Below are 19677 nucleotides of genomic sequence, written 5' to 3' on the forward strand. Positions count from 1 at the left end.
TTTAAACAAGCCTTTATAGGTATTTCTGGTGGATGCTTTTTAAAATCCTTTTTTAGCATTGATATAAAATATGTTCTAGAATCAAATGCCACAAAGGCTTTTTTCAGAACTGCTTTGTTAGTTTAAAAAAAAAAAAAAAGTAACAAAAAACCAAACAGGAATACATTTACATTTTTAAAAACGTGTTCATTTCCACCCAAAATTAAAATGCAGTGACAAATGTTCTCACCATAGATTTTCAACCCTTTGTAATTAGAGGCCCCCTGTAATAATAATAATGACACCAACAACGTATTTGTTTCCAACCATCTCTATTTACAGCAGTACATTTTAAAAAGTCTTTGAAGTCCAGGCCCCGCCTTTGCATGACAAGCAGTTTAACATGGTTGATATGACTGCACTGGAAAAACAAAATTAAAATTTACCATTAAAAACTGAAGGGTTATTTTAAAAGAGCCCCTCAAAAACAAAACAAACACATTTACATGTATATTGGGGAAAACTAGACCTGCCAGCCGCTAAATCTGCCAACTCTCGTTTCCCAGAAACGCATTTCAAAACATTTACAACATACAAAACAGTCAGCATTTCCAAATCATTTTAGGGCTACTATTAATAAAAAAAAAAAGACAAAATTATTTGACCACTCTATATAAACATTTCCCCATAACAATGATACGTTGCATACTTAAATTGTAGTTTTCCAGTGTAGTTCTTATCAAAAGCCAGTGCAACAAAAAGGTACACCAAATCTCAAAACAGCAAAAATACTTCAGATTAATTTTGAAAAGCAAAAAAATAAGTCATATCTTAAAAATACTTACCTGGGCCCTTCCCACAAGAAGCATGGACTGCAGATGGAATTGTTAACAAAAAAACTTAAAATAGCAAAACTAAATCTGTGACCAGAGATGCATCATCTCAGTGATTTAAACCTTTGGACAAATAAAAGATGCATTCTACACAGCATTGTAAATGCTGAATAGAAACTGACAGAGAAAGTTTGGCTATCACCCCCTCCCCCCTACAAGCAAGTACCAACCACAAGAGTACAGCATGGACATTTGTTTGAGGAAGGTGACCTGCATTGGATGCCAGGCAGAACGAAGTGGCAATTATTTAGAGGGACTCCCATAAGCAATAGAATTAGATTACTAATTATTTATTCTGTGCCCGAATGAAAAGAATTTCAACATATCAATAAAAAAAATGAACTAAGTTACTGTAGGGTATATTATGTTCATGAACAGTCCAACTTGAGATTGTGTTGACATCCACTTTAAACCTGCATATTTACAAATTGGGGGGGGGGGGGTTGTCCTGGCTCGTACAGAAAACAGCACAATTTCTTAACAGGGTAAACAGGTAGTTCACCCTGGCACATTTGAAAGGTTATGAAAAGGCTCCATCTTCAGGGGAAATCAGCAGGTTTCTGTTTAAAAAAAAAAAAAAGGAAGAACCCCCTTGTTGGAAAGCTCTCTGGCAAATGGAGTCTTTTCACAAGGCTGCAGGAAAAAAAAAAAAAAAAAAAAAAAAAAAAAAAAAAAAAAAAAAAAGTGTCTGTATACGCAGTAAAACACAAACTAAAAAAAAAAAGGCAAGGGAGGATGCAAGGACATGCTGGGAAACTCCTGTTGCAGAGTCCCTGCTCAGGCGGTCTCTGTGGTCTCCAGTGCTTTGGGTTTGAGAAGATGTTCAGGTTTATTTCCAGCGCTGTGGTGCTCCCACATCTGTAGATAGAGCTTCTCCAGGTCCATGGTGTACTGCTTGGTGTTAAAAAGTGGACTGCAGATACGCTGCTTCCACACTTTGGCTCGGATCTTCTTCAAGCTGGCGAGAGAGAACAGGACAGCTGGTCAACAACGTAGTTCTCAAAATAATAAAAGGAATACATTTTGCTCCTTAGTGATAGAGGACTTACTACTCCATATCTGTTCCAAGTTTGACTGCCACATCCTCGTATTCTTGGCGGTTTTGAGCAATGAGCTCCGTGCAGCCAAGGCAAGTGAGTTGGGATGCAGCGACTCGGGATGCCAGAGTCTCTCCTGGAAAAAAGAATTGTTGTTAACATCTAGGTACTTTATTCCCTATTCTCAACTACAAACATATACCTTTATCAACAAATACATATTAGTAATTACATAAAACAGAATATATCCCAATACCAAATTTAAAACAGTTCGATACTTGGGTCATCAATGCTAGCGGAATGGTAATCAACAGCTTTATTTCAGTGCAGTTTCTTAAACAACACAGTTAGGTATGCACTTGAGGGAGTTCATCAGGCTACCCAGTACACAACTGCCTAAATTAAAGTCCTATGTTAGTATCAGCTGCTTGGAGTTGGGAATATTAAGAATAACACCTTGAGGGGAAAAATTACCTGGGAGAAACATCTTTCCGCAGCTGATGACTGACTGTTTCCAAACTTGTCCTACCAGAACTAAACAAAAAAAATCTTCAAGATCAAAACAGGAAAAGCAATCTACTTCACAAACACTTTCAAATTTACATTAAAACACCGCTTCCAAGCACTTAACAAATGCAGAAATATATACAGTTGCAGACAAAAGTATTGGCACCCTACACTTACACCATAATTCAACATAAGAAATTAAGAACAAGCATTTAGTACACTTTAACCACTTTTTATTAATACAAAAAACCAATACACAATTTCTAGTAATTTCACTAATAATCTATTAAAACAAACTTATTTAAAAAGTATACATTCGTGACAAAAGTATTGGCACTACTGTTTTATTTTGTATGTGCTCCTTTTGCTTTTATTATGTTATGGCTTTCAGATGTTTTTTCAATTACTGTTTACAAACATATTCTTTATTAACTACCTGGCATGGTGACCATTGGTGTTCCTGCCCACAGCACATCCATGCCTGTGGTGTGCCCGTTGCAAAGTGGGGTGTCCAGACAAACATCTGCCAGCTGACCCCTGCGCACATGCTCCTCCTTTGGTGCAACAGGGGAGAAGATGATGCGGTTGGCTGGCAGTCCCATGTTCTGGGCATACTGCTGAATGTTGGGCTCCCCCACTGCAGGGAATCGCAGCAGCCACAGCACACTGTTTGGCACACGCTTCAAGATCTACAAAAAAACAAAACACACAGTCATCTCCTCTGTTTAATATTACAAGAACACCCATCATGTCATCTTAAGTCATAAAACACATTTTAACCTTGCTTCTATGTATCTCTGTACCAAAAACTGGTAAACAAGTAAAAAGGAGCTTTAAATACTCACATTCGCCCACATCTGCAAAGTCTGGGGATCAATCTTGTACAGCTGGTTAAAGTTGCAGTACACAATTGCATCCTCAGGCAACCCGTACTGTGAACGTGTTGTCACAATGACGGTGCGAGGGACCTCCTCACCAGTTGCTGCCTTGTTATTAATCTGCGGGTATGTCAGAAAATATGCAATGTAAATCAAAATATAAAAAACAAAATAGGAACTTTGTGTGCTTTGCAAAAAAACTTCCAAGTGGCAGTCAACATGTACACTATGGTAGCTCTGTATTTAATAGTGATATTCACCTGCGTTGTGGCCAGCCCATTGCTTACAGTGAAGCCATTAATGGTGACCTGGATCTGGCCTTGGTTGATCATGTTAATGATGGCCTCAGCAGCAGTGTTCATGGGGATGACTGGCATTGAGAGGGCAGAGTTGCTGTCACTTTCCTGGCCATCAGGGCACTTCAACTGTAAAGGGATACAGCAGTAAGTAACACACAAGTCTTACTCTGACAATAAAATAATTATAACAATAATTCTGCACACCTTGATCACCTTCACATCTGGTAAGCTGTCCAGGAAGGCCTTCAGATCAATCCCGTTTAGAACAATGCGATTGTCAAAAATTTGTCCGTTGGACTTGAAATCAATCACTGCCTTTTTCTGAAGGACAAAATAAGAATGTTAGCCAAAAGAAAAACCACCTCTGTACTCCATGTCTACCGTGACAGATAAAATCCCAAGACTACCTTGAGGTGTGGGAACATGTTGGCATGGTCCCCAATGAAGAAAGAGTTGGGCATGTAAGCCAGTTTCTCCGAATACTGTTCTGCCACCTCTAGTGGAGACGTCTCTTTATCAGTGATGATGTAATCCATGAAGGGCGCACCACTTGTTCCAGGGTATCCCAGCCACATCGCCTGTAAAAAATAAAAGGTTTAATTAAAACATTACCCATAACTAAACCTGCCAAAAAAAACCAAAAACAAACAAAATGCACCTGCATACTATGAAAGTATCTAAAATAATTTAGTTTCAATGGTCTGGCAGTATTAAATAGATTTGTTTTGGAGCAGAAAACTACAGAAATTACATTTATGGGTTACAATGTACAATATTCAGCAGCGTTACCTGTAATGGTGCAGCACGTAGAGCAAACAGCTCATTGCGCGCCCCCTTAGTGTATCCGTTCATGTTGATGAGAATGTGAATCCCGTCCTGGTGAATTCTGTCTGCTGCCTTTCCGTTACAAGGTATCTGGGGAACAACACAGAACAATATTTAATATGTTTGTTTTGATTATTTTTGGAAGATTTTATATATTATATATTTTTTTTAATTGTAAACAGTTAGTGGTCTCTACCTGGGACAGGTCTGTGAAATGGTGCGACTCAGCCATCACTTTCACACGGAAATTAGTTCCATCATCAGGACTGAGCGCATAACAGAACACCTGAGGACAACAGACCAAAAGACAGAGATTACCCCAAGGTCAATTTGACAATTCAAAAAAATAAACCTCAGAAAGCAGTGACCCAGTAAACAGGTGGCCCTTGCTCCTCTCTCACCTCAAATTTCTCTGAATTGTGCATGCCAGGGATGGACTGCATGAGATGGGAGGTTGGATGGTTACCGAAATCAGAGCTGATATAACCAATACGAAGACGGCCGTTGCTGGCCTTCAAATCCTTCGGGTGCTCATAAGGTGGCTTGTGAAGAACATTTATCTGTAGAGAGAAAAAAAAAAAAAAAAAACCTTGTAAAACCACTGGAAACTTTAGCACCCCACAATGAGAAGTCTCAATAGGACAGCAATACAGCTTAGAAACAAGTGCACAAATATTTTCACACACACCTCGACTTCTGTCAATATATACAGAAAAGTGCTTTAAATACCGACGAAAGTCCAGTCCTTACCTTGTCCAAGCACAGGTTCCCATGCCGCTCTGCGATGGCCTTGCGGAAGGCATGAGACAACGGGTACAGCATACTGTGATGAGGATGCACTGAGGGAAGACGATTCTTGTCAAGCTGATCCGCCACAATGCTCACCAGCTTTTTCATTCGCTCATCATAATCAGTCCAGTCACAGACAATCTGAGGGAAGAGACAGTTAGAATAGGGAGAGCCTGTGGAGGAGTTCGCTGTTATATGCACCCAATCTATGAATAGGATTCAATATACAGCAGCAATACAACTATATTCATTATTCTGACAGGGCATCCTGTACAATATTTCACCCTGAAATAAAGTAGTTGTACGAACTGTGATTTTTACTTTCACAAATTAACCACTGCAGTTCATAAGCAATTTAAAATTACTACTGCTTTTACATTTCTGGGAGTGATTACTGCAGACCAAAAAAACTACATCTGGGGCACTGAACTCTAACCAATTTTGCATTATTACACATTTGAAGTCAAGACTGGCAATGGATTCAACCCTTAACATACCTGCAGGCAGTGTGCTAGATTACAGTAAGCATCTGGGAAATCAGGTTTCAGTTTCAGCGCTGTCCGATAAGAAGCAATGGCTTCAGGGATATTTCCAGAGTCCTTAAAGACAGATTTGTCAATACTCCATACAGTTTAAATCTCCCTCAGACTATTCTTGCCAATTATAGATCATATTTAACAATCGTGCTCCTTATGAAAGAACTGCATCTTACTACCTTACCTAACATTAACGGTGCTAATCAGAGAGCACAAAACCAGTTTCTAGTTTATTTCTGAAAAGTTCAATAAGTAATATTTAATGTGCTTCCAATATTGGATTCCATGTACATTAGTATCAGGAAGTTAATTCTGTCTGGTTTTGAATCCAAGGAGACTAGCTAACCTTCAGACCACAACAAACAAACAGAGAATGTTTTGCCCTGGAACAAAGTATACCTTATGAATGGAGGCAAGATTGCTGTGTGCATCTGCAAAGGCAGGGTTTATCTGGATGGCACGTGTGTAACACTGCAAAGCTCCCTGAATGTCTTGCATCTCTTTCAAGGTGTTGCCCATGTTGGAATAGGCATCAGCAAAGGTAGGGCTTATTCTGTAGAAAAAAATTAATGTATTATATTAAATATATTTCACAAAGATTAAACATTTAAAGGGATTTCAAAGCTTTTCATTTTGTATGAAACCATTGTACGGCAAAGTTTTATAAATAGTCTGACAATAGCACTTGGGGTACGGTTCTTTGTGTGCTTCACTCAGCTGAACTGTATTGAAGTGTTTGTTTCCATACCTGATGGCCTCCTTGTAATGCATTAGTGCCTCCTGTAGCTTGCCCTGCTGCTGCAATACACTGGCCAAGTTTGAATGCGCTGCTGCAAACTCTGGGAACACCTGCAACCAAAGAAACATTGTCTAAGAGAACCAAGGCGAAATACACAAATAGAAGCAACATTATTTGCTGTATAGTAATTCTAGTATTTACTGCAAACTCTTATACCAAATATTTGAAAGATGGACAATCCCTTGCAGAAAATGTTTCCCCTTTCATATCTACTAATTAGGTCTCAGGAGTGACTGATGAAGCTCACAGTAAAACCTGTTTCTAGTTTAGAAAAATAACAAAAATAGGAGTACATTTTATACTTGAATAGGTCTCTCAATTTCAAAGGACACCAGCAGAAGCACAGAGACAAACTGGTTGAATATGCATTCTTCTAAAATGTCCTCCATATACAAGGAGAGGAGTCAGGATTGCAGCACCCCCTACTTGACATGTGGGCATTACTCTGGCACCTCCGAGTATCACAAACCCAGCCATAACATCCCTCTTGGCACAGATTTGCCCAGATTTAGAAGTACAGCATGCATTCTCACAGTCTTAAAAGCCAGGGCATATTCAGCCCTCAGACTTACCTCTAAGGCTTTCCTATAGAGCCGCACTGCCTCCTCTATGTTGCCCTGCTCCCTCTTGATGTTAGCCAGGTTATTGAGGGAGTCAGCATGGGTGGGACACAGTCGTAGAGCTGTGTTGTAACACTCCTCTGCTTCAGCAACCTGAAGAGAAAATCACATTAGTATCCTCAAGAACCACATCCTTGCTACAAATTAATAATAATTAAAAAATTATTATAAAAAAAAAAAAACACACACATGCTGACTATATACATACACCGACACTCAAACATGCATGTGTATGTTTTTATTTTTAAAAGACACATACAAATGCTTCCTTTACAACTGTCTGAACACACACACACCGTGTAGTTTCTTACATTGCCCTTCTCCTTGAGGGCGTTGGCCAGGTTACAATAGGCATCAGGGAAGTGTGGCTGCAGCTCGATGGCACGGCGGTATGTATCAATGGCTAGGTCAATCAAGCCCTGCTCATAATAAACACACGCCAGGTTCCCATGCACTACAGCATGGTTTGGGCTCAGACTGAGAGCTCGCAAATAACCAGCAACAGCTCTATAGGAGAAACAAAGAGAAAATACTTGGGTATTTGACTTCAAAAGGGGAAGTGTTTGAAATTAACACAAGCTAAAAAAAAAAAACTCTACAGGTGTGCAAAAAATACCTGTCAAAAATGCGGGCTTCTTTCAGCACGTTGCCCAAGTTAATATAGGCATCCAAGAAATTAGGATCTAAAGTTACAGCCTGAAAAACAAAATCAGTTTACATGTTATTCAGGACACAGCATTAAAATCAGTAAACTTAACATCTTTAAAACCCTGTTGTAATGGATGCTACCATCTTAAATTAATATCAAACGTGTTCCTTTCCTTTCAATTCTGATTCTCTTATTCACATGCTAATGTGACTCCCGTACTTGTATATTTGGTAGACAAATAAATTCAGTACTCCATGTACAATTACAGATCTTTGTGGCAAGCATAACGCATGTTAATGTTGAATCCTTATCTTCAAGCTTTTCTGCTTACCTTTTCAAAGTGGTGAATGGCCAACCAGATCTCCCCCTGGGCGTTAAAGACACAGCCCAGGTTACTCCAAGCCACAGCAAAGTTTGGCTGAGTCTCAATGGCTTTCAGGTAGCAGGCCTGATGGGTTAACAATGAAACCAGAGGAGCAGAGGTGTAGATTTTCAAAAACAATAGATTGAATAAAAATAAAGGGAAGAAAGAAAACAACTATTAGTATTCATTCTCCAAAAAGCAAAAAGTGAGCCTGCAGCATAGGCTAGCTTGCGCATGTATGTCACTGCCACGCTAAACTGCTTGCTTTTTCCTACGCTGCGCTGATCCGACCTGCACCCAGGCACAGGCACACATTCTTTAGTTGTGGAGCAAGTTTTGGAGCAGCAGCTTGCACTCTTCTGTTATACGGGAACTCTTATTAAATTTCCAACATTCAAATAAGATGGTTAATTATATTGGTTCCATGGATTACCAGTGTTCCCAGCAGTAGAATTAACAAAATCACTTAGATTTAAAATTTTGTTAAGCAAAGACAATTTTCATTTCAACTGGTTTAATGCTTGAAAGTTAATCTGCAAGGGATTAGTAAAAACCATCATGAATAGATTTTTTTTCCCCATTAAGTCTTTCTGATCAATTCACAACCTCAAATGCAAGTTCTGTGCGAGGGTAACGGTCCCTGTAATGCAGGCGCAAAAACCCACGCTGGCGCATTTGCCGCTCGCTCGCTGCGCGGGCCACTCTAAATGCCGCTTCGCTGGTGCAATCGCAGACTCTTCAAGTAAACCGCAGATTGGGTGCAGAAACCCCAAACCAGTTAGGCACACACTCTGTACTTCCAGCTTAAAGGACGTGATGTAAAGCCTACTTAGGAGCGGTCACAAAATCACAGTTCCAGTGCATAAGAATTTGTAGCACACCAAGTTTAAGGGAAATTTACTTTCGGAGCGTTGTTCTCTTTACTATATAGGTACTGTGTTCTAATCTCCTTGATCAGCCAACTGTTCCTCAGTTTACTGGATAGCCGCTGGGTGCCATGCTAGCCCAAGACTGCATGCCCAATCTGCAGTTTCCAGTGCAGAGATTTTTCGTATGTGCACGCTTTGAGCAATACTCGCTGCGCAGCCTTTGCGCTACTGCAGACTCACAGCGCATCAGACCAGCAGAACACTGCAAGTCCAAATAAAGAAGAAAAAAAAGAAAAAAAAAGGAAAAAACAATTAAGCTGGAGAGTTAGAAGGTTTTTTTTTGTTGTTGTTTTTATTTTGTATACTGTTTAGCTATTGCCAATTTATCTTAAGGCTTTTACATGGCTACTAATATTTAAAAAAGAAACAAAAATATACTACTGTTTTCAATTACTTGTTATGTTTTAGAAGCCACAAGATAGAAGAATTCAGGCATGGAGTGAAATGTATTTGTTTCTTTTCGTGGCAGTTACAAACCCGTTACCATATTTTTCGACTTTGTCGGGGGCGGCCGGAGCTGGAAGAGGAGGTGAGGAGTGATGCTGCCCTAGTTCCTTTCAGCGAGGCACCTACGCTGGAATAGTTTCACCCACCTGAAACCTTCTAAATAACAATATCAGTTGTGAAAAAACCAAGAGAGACAAAATAAGAAAACAAGAGCGTTAGTAAGAGTCTGCAAATAGTACAGTATCTTTCTTTCGAAATACACAGAAAAAAAATCCAAGTTACTATTTTTTGTTTCTCTAGAAGTTTCCATCTTTTAGGTTTCCATTCATGCAGTAAGAAATGGATTTGACTTTTTCAAAAGAAAATGGTGGGGTGGGAATGTACTCGGAAAGGGTAGGAAGAAAGGCTCTCATTGTCAATTTTAAACAAACATTTAATTTCACTTATACAAAAGGAGGGGGTTGGCTGGCTTAATCTTCCCAAATGAACTGACCACATGTAATTATTAAGAATAATCAATCAATAAACTATGTTTTGAACTTGTGCGTAACACCTGCATTCTTTTCTGTCCTGTTTCCTTGAATCCTGGCCAACGGATAGAAATCTGAATATGTAAAACTGAATCTAGATGCCTCCACAGCTCTGAAATAAAGAGGTCAGTGCTTGCTGCGTGCGCACTCTCACTATCCCAGTCGCTCTGAAGCGTGCAGTGAAGTGCAAAATGATGTTAGCTGTCTGCTTGGCTAAATGACAATGGGCACAAACTCATCACATTCAATAAGGGGACCTTTTTACAAATACCAATAGAAAGTCAGCCCTTTTTTTGGTTAGCTTTATATGAAAAGCACTGACACTCTCCCACACCACAAAGTCCCATCCACATCCCCCCCACCCCAGGATGGAAATCTAGTTCTTCCTTTTGTAATTTAAAGATTCTATGAAAACTATTGACAGCTTCAGGCCATAAATTTAAGAGGGGGGGGGGGGCAGTTAACAGAAATGTAAAAGGCCAGCACATGTCAATGTTCTTTTATTTAAAATGCTTTATTTTTGTAAATGCAGGGCATTGAAACCAGAGAAAAGTACAGGATTGGCTTGAGTTGGCAGGCTCAGCCAATCCCAACTCAGCGCCTCGGCTGCACGCCTGGGTCCTCAAACAGACAGCTACTCCGCGCGTACACTCCACTGGTCCCTGTGCAGGCGCGCGGAGCTCGGAACGACAGATCAGAGGGGTGCAGTCGGACAGACTGCCTCAGGCTCCTCCCCGTTCCTCACCCCTGTAGCACTGTATAAGATGGCTTGTAACCCGGCGAGTAAATAAAACACAACAGCCAATTCCACTAAGTTCAATCTACTCCCACTCGAATGGCAGCTATAAAAGCCAAGCAGCAAAAGCTTTTGCCATAATATATTATCTTTAGTTTATTTTGTTTGCTGCTTTTGGTTGACAGAAAACTGAATTTCTTCCAAAAGGGGCAAGAAGCCATCTTATTTCTTATACCAAATTACTATATTTATCAGTCCATTTTATCACAAGACCAAACCAGCACCATCCTTCCAAGCTCAATCTAGAACTTGTCTTTTTTATTTATATATGGATATCAGATTACTAGCCTTTCTTCCTGTTTGGCAGGCTCTGGATGTCAGGTGCTGAAGTGGAGTGGCTAATGGGAATAGTGAGGACTTAAAATACAGATGCTTTAACTTAGCTTTGAGGGACAGGGGTGGGTCTATTTTTAAAAATAAAACACACACTGGCATTATAAATGTGTGTCCAAAGCCTTAAGCAAATTCCTTTTCTCTCTCTCTCCAGTAGCTATGTTGTCCTGTGCTGAGCAAAGGTACACCTGGATTAGGAGGGTTCACATTCAGAAACAGACTGGCCATCTGTTTGAAGGGCAGAGGAAACCCTACTTCGTTAGGGTGCAGGGCAGGATATATATATTTATTTACCCTGCTAAGAATATAGTGACAAGGAAGGAGAGATGGGGGGTCTGGCTGTGCATTGAGGCTTGTGTCCGGGTTTGCATCAGTTCTGCAGTTCAGAAACCGCATTCGATTACCTCATCCTTAGGGAAAGGCCTTCACACATTTCCTCAACAGTGAATTACTGAGCTATTCAGCTGGCTGATTGTGTGCACATTTTTTTCTTCTCATAAAAAAAAAAATAAACCTAAAATTTCAACCAGGATGGATCTACCTTAGCTTCTTCTAAGCGACCCAGGGCTTTGAGGAGATTCCCTAGGTCACTGCGAACACAATACAAATCCTGGAGAAAAACAACAAATAAATAAATACAGCAGTTAGAAATTATTATAATAACAGCAACCAAATTAAAATAATGCTGAATATCTTAACTCTCTGCTTTCTCAACCAAAAACACAAAGAACAGATGCGACAAGGCATTAAAATTGCTGGCTGAGAGAAAGAGCAATTTAATGCTTTGCAGCAAATCTTAATTTGTGGACAAGTGTTACTATCAAGTGTGAATTACCAATGTTCCCTTTCTTTTTATGTGCTATAGTAGAGTACTTTAAAAGATTCCGCATTGACTTTGAAGGGCATTGGCACCGTTACGTTAAACTGCACACTACACAATACAAGTACTGCAAAATTTGCTCATGCATACAATTCTAGGGAGGATCAGTACTGAGTGGACTGTATTATACTTGGTACTAACCGGGTTGTACTGAAGTGCAGACACATAAGCCTGCACAGCTCCCTCCATGTCTCCTGCTGCCACCAGTGCTGCTGCCAGGTTGATGTATCCATCGATGAAATCCGGTTTGAGCCTCAATGCATGCCGGTAGTGCTCAATAGCCTCCTGTAACTGCCCACGCTCCTTGTACACATTACCCAGGTTGGAATAAGCCTCAGCCAGCATTGGGTTCTGCTTAATAGCCAGAGTGCTGAAATGTGCCGACCTGCAATGGGAGGGCAAACCCAATCACAGACCTGGGTGAATAAAACTTCAAGTCCACACAAGTTAAAACCTAGTGTTTTACAAGGGTTGAGTTGAAATTGCTATTTGCCTAAGAGTTGGATGATACTGAACTGCAGGCAGAAATATGACATTACATTACTCTGACATTTCTAATGTTCTTGAAGCCTTTACGTGCCTATGCAACAGTGTAGTGCATTTCAAAAGCCTTACCTGCTGCTGTTCATAACAAAAGTTATTTAAAAGTAGTTAATAACAATGAACTTTAGCATTGTGAAAGGTTAGAGCAAAAACAAGTACAAAACAGTACTGCGTACAGAGAGAGACGGAGAAAGAGCATGCCAGTTAGAGACAAAGACAGAAAAACAGAGCAGGTAAAAAGATTAAGTTGACAGCACCCCAATGCCCTGTAGGATAGAAAGAATTGTTTAGAACCGCACTCAAAGCACCGTGTCCTAGCATGGCAAACCCATAGCAACACAGCTTGTAAAGCAATCATAAGTATTTCCACATTCTACCTGTCAAGTCGACGACATTGGAAGTGGATGGAGGACAGCAGCAGCAGAACACCCGTGTTGTCCGGCTCTTGTCTCCAAAGCTGCATGCAGTGTCGCTCTGCAGCCTCAAAATCACCGGACTGGTACTCACGATGTGCCAGTTCTGCCAACCCTTGGAATGAAAGCACATGTTTTGTTGGTTCTGGAGCAGTCACCAACACATCCAAGGGGAAAACAACAAGTTAGAGAATGGAAACAAATACAACCAACTAGAATGGAAAAACATAACTAACATGCATAAAAAACATGCTGTTAAAATAAGTGGAGAATGACGAATTCATAAATAAAATAATTAACTGAACCCTGCAGCTCTGCATACAGGGCAGGGGTAGATAATGCCAGACCAGTATTGTGCTCACAAGACACTGTAGCTGTGCAACAGCCTAGTATCATCCCTTGGTTGCATCTCAAAGTACATAAGCAGGAAAGCTGCATGGCTAGGCACATCATTTATTTAGCAGTCTACAAATATTTGATATTAAAGAAAAAAAAAAGTGCTGTCAACATACTGTTTTCCCTGCTTTATGCAATCAGTTTGTAATGTTGCATTAGTAGCATAGATTCCCTTAAGAGTGTCAGAACAGATGTGGTTAGTGATCAAGTGCTCATAGCAGTTTGAGCCTTTCCAGGCTTTATGAACTCAACTAGACATGCCTAAGCTTGGGTTATCACTCAGTCCTTATCAGCAGATGAGCTGGTTAACACATACACCACTACCTTGACTGGTATCTTAGACACTGTAGCGCCAATCAAAACTCAAGAGTGTCTTAAGAAAGCTCACAGTGGTTTAATGATACAACCCGAAGATTAAATAGGGGGGTCGAAAACTAGAACGGAGATGGCAGGAATGTAAAGTGCACGTTTATTACATCGCATGGAAGGGCCACCTGGTTAAATATAGGAAGGCTCTGGAGTTGGCTAGATAACCATATTATTATTATTTTTTTTTTTTTTTTTAAAACAAATAAATTATCCTAGATTTAGTTTTGCTACCCTAGATAAATCTTTCCCCTAATAGTCCTACAGTCTGTCTTACATTTCTTTAAAAATAAAATACTAGATATCAGAAATTATATTCCACAGGCACCTATTAAAAAAAAAAAAAAAAATCCAGCACAATTTTACCAACTACACCTATTAAAGGCTACTATAGGGGGCTTTTTCTTTGATTACCTTGCAGGAACTGACACAGCTAGTTCAACATATGAGAGCTACTACATGCTCTCTTGATCCTATTCCTAACACAATTAAGATGTTCTTGGTGTTACTAATACTCACATTTAAAAAATGATAAATGTTTCACTTTCCTCCGATATTGTCCCCTCAGTCCTTACCGTAGCTGTGGTAAAGACTATGCTTAAAAAACACAATTTGGACCCTAAAGTCCTCAATAACTATAGGCCAATCTCCAACCTACCATTCTTAGATAAGGTTCTAGAGGGAGTTGTTGCAATTCAATTACAACACTTTCTAACTCAATGGTATATTCGAGAAGTTTCAGGCTGGTTGTGAATGATTTGCTGATATGCTCCAACTCAGGCTTTCCACCAGTTTTACTTCTTCTGGTCTAAGTACTGCCTTTGATACTGTACACCATTCCATCCTACTGAATCGTCTTGAAAGAAAAGTAGGACTGTCTGGCCTTGCCCTATCCTGGTTTAAATCTTATCTTTCCAATAGGTTTCAGTTCATCTCTATTGGGGAGGTAAAAACCGGCATTACTGGAAGTTGTCTGTAGATGTTCCACAGGTTTCCACTGTAGGTTCCTTGTTTTCATTACATATATGTTACCGTTGGGTGACATTATCCACAGACACGGAGTGAACTTCCATTGCTATGCTAATGATACCCAGCTATATTTGTCCCTAAAGCCAGAAATTTCTTCTGCCTGGGTGTTTAGCTACTTGCCTTACAGACATCAAGCATCGGAAGGCACAGAATTTTCTAATGTTAAATTCAGATAAAAACAGAAGTTATGCTAGTGGGCTCACAGAACCGACTAAAACCACCTTTTCAAACTCATCAAAACTTAAACTAGAAATTAAGAGTTTGGGGGTCATTTCACTCATATTAGGGAAGTTACTAAAGCATATTTTTACCATGAGAAAAATAAAGCCAAACTTTGACCGAGTATTTCCGTATCTGATGCCAAAAGACTAATGCATGCCTTTGTTTAATCTAGAATGTATTATTGTAATGCACTTTTTTCTGGTGTCCCAAAATGTGTGGTATCCTGCTTGCAGCTTGCTCAGAATGGCTCCCTGTGCAGTACACAATTGATTTTAAGGTTCTGCTGTTAACTTACAAGGCCCTGAATGGATTAGCACTTAGTTATTTGCAGGAGTTACTGGCCCTGTATCTTCCAAACCACACTCCGAGATCACAGGACGGGGGGGCTGCTGGTTATATCTAGGGTCAATAAAAGCACCATGGGAGGAAGAGCTTTTCCTTGTAGAGCTCCTAAATTACGGAATGCTCTGCCTTCGTTTGTCAGAGAAGATGGGACCGTTACAGTTGAATTCATGGCTAAAAATCACTTATAAAATGGCTTTCTTGTCTTCGTTGGTTTTAATGTAACTTCAAATTTGCTGTTTTTGTATTGTGTATAATGTTGTTTAAGCGGTCTAATTGTGGCAGTTGTATGTGCGACATGCTATAAAAATGCATCGTGGTCTTTTCTGCACGGTACAGTATTTTGCAATACTTTTGTATATAAAGCGCTATATAAAATGCAATAAATAAAAAGTATTTAAAAAGGTTGTTACAAAAATTCAACAAAACCTGGAATGGTTCCTACTGCACTGTAACCCGAGAAATTTCCATCCCTGTCAAATACTGTATTGGACAGTACTATAGTACATACATGCTTTCAAAGTCATGCAAACAGGGAAAGTAGACAAAAAAAGTGATTGATTTAAACACACAACTGATAGATGAAATGGAAACTCCTAAATGTAATGAAACAAAAAGTCTATAATCATGGATGATGCCAGCTAGAGTAACCTTGGTTTTTGTGAGCCCCCGCCACCAAACAATGCACGTTTTCCAGAAAGCTCGATGAAGATCCACCACCACCTACTTCAGTTCAGCATCTTGAACATTGAGGCCAATTACTATTTTATTTTTTTCCCCAGTGAACACAAATCCTGTAACTGGGCCCACCACATTCTCTGCGTTCTCATCCACACTTTGGTCACCGCCCTTCTAATCTTGAATGTGGGCAACATCTGGGAATCGAAAATATCTACAAATAATTTTAACCAATACTTTATTTATCCTACTTAAGTGTAGGTCATATTTTTGGGTATACTACTGAAACTAGGGTTGACAAATTCCGATTCAAAATTACACATACACTATTTAATACCAATCAAATAATTGAATCCCAAAACCAGACAATCATATAGCCTATAAATCAGTGTCAAGATCCTTGAAGTAGGCCGTGGTGTGTGATTTTTCCCAGCTTTTACTACGAATCATAAAAAAAATGTAACTCAGCGTGAGTTTAGAAATTGGAAAGACAAATATTTCATGAATAGAACTTTAAAATATTTCATAAATACACCAGTTTTGCCCCGAATTATATTTTCAAAGTATGCCTTTCCAGAATGCAGGCATGCAAATACACATAACATTTACTATTGAGACTAGTGTGTTCCTTTTAATAATACATTCTACATACCAAAGTCTCGGTTTATAGGTCACGATCACCATGGAATTTAATTAGATTTGGTGCTATTACGACTAGCAGCTTACTTATATTGCCCTCCATATACAACACAGCTACGTGCACACTTGCGTTTCCTAGCAGTTTTTTTTTTTTTTTTTTTTAAAGTACTATTATTGTATTACTAAATTATTTACCTGTGCTGTCAGCCACGTTGCCAACTGAAGTTGCCATTGTGTCGATGTTGTAGATTTTCTTTTGTAAATTCAGAAAACAAATAAAATAGAAGAGAAAGTATGTTGCTGTTTCGATGGTTTGTTGTTTACTTCCAAACCGTAGAGGCCGCGGGTTCTATTCTTTTTTTTAAGTAAGTTATTTATCTCGCTGATAAACTGCTTTCCAACTAATAATATTAACTTTGGTATACTTCAACAACCAGTATTGTTGTATATTATTAATCTAAGCTTTTCAATCCTTACTATTTTCGTTTTTGTATATCAAAATGTCTGACATTTACACTCTCGATTGCTTTGCTGATATTAAGTCGCACATAGATGTATGGCGTTAGTAAAATTTCTCTAGCATTATCAATGCTGACCTCCTGAAATGGCGGCTCAGGTTGGCACTACTTCCGCTTACACCTATAGTCCCTATAGTTGTTCTGCAAGAATGTTGACAAAGTAATTCTCCACATTGCTTTGTGGGTTATTATTAAGGCGCACTTAAATGATTTTTGATAGCACTACACGTTAAGCTCCAAAGAATTTTAAGTTCATGGAGGATTTTCCAGTCGCGTAAATGCTGATGTTGAAGTGCTCAGCGTATTAGGGTTAAGACAGAGCTCATGTATTACTCCGCGGTAGCATTGCGGCAATAGAAGCCACAGTGCGCATGTGTAGATGAAAGTTTTTACTGTAGGGAGTGGGTGACCCTGGTGCAAGAAAAACGTAGGTAAAGCAATAAAGTACTTAGTATATTTTTTAAATGCCATTTTTTAAACAAACTTGTACTGAATGCTCAGTTTTGTACAATGAAATGTTAATTATTAACCACCCCCTTTAATTTAACACAAAATGTGTTTTTAAAGTGTTTTGCTTTAGGTTAATAAGGGAAAGTTTAAACGTATTAACCCATTTGCATGTAATCAGCATGAACCTGGAGCTGAAACTAAAATGAAGAGCATGTACACACACTGGAGTGCGCAGCATGTAGTAAACAGTCAGCCAGGAATAATGCATTTAACCTGGAGATCGCAGAGAAAACACCTGTGAATCACACGAAAAAATAAATCTCTGGTACAGTAATATCATCGACGGAGACCACACCACGCATTCTCACAAATTTATCTGAATGCGGCATTTTAACCACATCCAAGCTGTAAACAATAATAAAACGAAGTGTTTTTACAAAATTAAACAACACGTTTTAAATAATAATAATATAAAACATAATGTAATACACACAGGTGCATGATGTGCTCTGCGTGTATAGTAAATGTGCACCATTTAGCTAAGCTATTCAGCTATGGTAAAATTACATTTTTTTTTTTTTTTTTTTTTTTTTTTTACAGATTCTTTAAGAGAGCACTATTAATCGTTTTTCCTGTATTCAGTAGCCACAACTGCAATACCATTTCTTGACACTAAGAGGCATGCTTGGGCCACACATCTTAAAGTCAATATTTCATTCTAGTGCATTTATGAACCACTAGGGAGAACTATTGTAAAGGTTCAGTCCCTAAAACGTGAAGCCGATTGGACTTCTCTAGCAATTAGCTTCAGTACCATTTTCACTGATAAAGCAGGCATCTCCATGTTCTTTCACACCTATTTAGGTTCCCCATGCGAGACAGAGATGGTCCCTTTTGTGTTTGAACTCCACTTAACACAAGCTTTGCCACCCTACTTGCTGCAGCTATGGAAATGATAACTATATTAAACACTTGGTGGATTTGTTTTTTTTAGTTTACCATTGTAAAAGCATAACAATGTGTAATAAAGCATAGTCGAAGTATAATAAAACATAGGTAAGCACTGTAAAGCCCAGACTGATGCACAGTACACAGTATGACAATGGGAAAACTGTAAAAATACAGTGCACAGTGTTGCTGTGGTACAATTTTATAAAGGTATTTATTACCCTTTTTGTGTTTATTTTTTGTAGATGACCAAAAATCTATTGCCTTGAAAGCCCTGAAGGTAGTTTTGAGGGGTTGGGGCATCATGAGAACTGCTCAAATCAAATAACAGCAGCACAATGAGACAGTGCAATATGCCTCTATTGCATTTAAATACTTAGTTCACTTGGTTATTGAACACACAATGTATCTGTGTGCTCCACTCCCAATCTGCATTGGGAGAGGTGAGGCCTGTTCCCATCCCTCACTGTTTAATTAAATTTCTTTCAGAAAACATGTTTATTTTTCCCAGGAGATGGCCAGGTCTTCTTCACGTGTGGACAGAGACTTGTCAAACATGCCCCCCCCCACCCCCCCCCCCAATTGAAGCAGCACCCAGACAGGCTGCTGTCCTTTCTCACTGACCCCTCTATCACACTGAATCAAAAAACACCAACTTCAATCGATGACCTCATCGCCACATTCTTTGGGTTTTCACTCGGAAACAGTGTTTAGCGCACAATAATACTCGGAATGGGGCCAAACAAAGAAGGCTCATCCTCTGATGAGAGGGCCCGGTTTGCTTAACTATGTCCTTCCCAAACCATAGGGCTCTCCATACCTGTTAAAGGAGCATTAACCGAGGGTATAAAATCACATTTCTTACCTCTTACTAGCATTAGCAACATTATCACTGACCCCCATTTTGTGTGGTAAAAACAATTTAGTTCTTTATTTGTACACAAATTTGGGATATGCAAATATTTCAGTTACAACTCCAGAGATGTAAAGTTGCTGCTGCTGCTAATTCCTATTAAATTCAATGGCCTACAGTGACCTACAGC

The 19677-nt window shown here is 39.3% G+C and overlaps 1 protein-coding gene across 6 annotated transcripts; it reads right to left on the reverse strand.

Moving 5' to 3' along the window:
- Positions 1–1555: 1555 nt before the first annotated feature.
- On the reverse strand, positions 1556–17301 carry LOC121318725 (UDP-N-acetylglucosamine--peptide N-acetylglucosaminyltransferase 110 kDa subunit). 6 transcript variants are annotated; one of them, XM_041255721.1, is made up of 23 exons: positions 16914–17301; positions 13011–13191; positions 12232–12475; positions 11752–11820; positions 8143–8259; positions 7779–7858; positions 7459–7669; positions 7115–7255; positions 6492–6592; positions 6143–6296; positions 5705–5806; positions 5169–5348; positions 4820–4978; positions 4615–4704; positions 4383–4508; positions 4001–4171; positions 3807–3914; positions 3555–3719; positions 3262–3414; positions 2853–3105; positions 2384–2443; positions 1922–2045; positions 1556–1830 (listed from the first exon to the last, which is right to left on the reverse strand). In XM_041255721.1, the coding sequence occupies exons 1-23, from the start codon at positions 16948–16950 to the stop codon at positions 1650–1652; spliced, it is 3207 nt and encodes a 1068-aa protein (XP_041111655.1). In that variant the 5' UTR covers positions 16951–17301; the 3' UTR covers positions 1556–1649. The 6 variants fall into 6 exon arrangements, with proteins under 6 accessions (XP_041111655.1, XP_041111658.1, XP_041111657.1 ...); XM_041255724.1 differs by having other exon boundaries at positions 3798–3914; positions 7474–7669; positions 13011–13161; positions 16914–17300; XM_041255723.1 differs by having other exon boundaries at positions 3798–3914; positions 13011–13161; positions 16914–17300.
- Positions 17302–19677: the final 2376 nt, after the last annotated feature.

Source organism: Polyodon spathula, chromosome 7 (assembly GCF_017654505.1).
Source record: "Polyodon spathula isolate WHYD16114869_AA chromosome 7, ASM1765450v1, whole genome shotgun sequence".
Classification (NCBI taxonomy): Eukaryota; Metazoa; Chordata; class Actinopteri; order Acipenseriformes; family Polyodontidae; genus Polyodon; species Polyodon spathula.

What these genes read in the sequence shown, in the direction of transcription:
- LOC121318725 (XM_041255720.1), bottom strand. Translation starts at nt 16,950, where the DNA reads ATGGCAACTTCAGTTGGCAACGTGGCTGACAGCACAG. An exon ending in ATTTCACAGACCTGTCCCAG is followed by an intron (nt 4,509 to 4,614) that starts GTAGAGACCACT and finishes GTTGTTCCCCAG; the next exon opens with ATACCTTGTAACGGAAAGGC. An exon ending in CAGATGTGAAGGTGATCAAG is followed by an intron (nt 3,720 to 3,797) that starts GTGTGCAGAATT and finishes ATCCCTTTACAG; the next exon opens with TTGAAGTGCCCTGATGGCCA.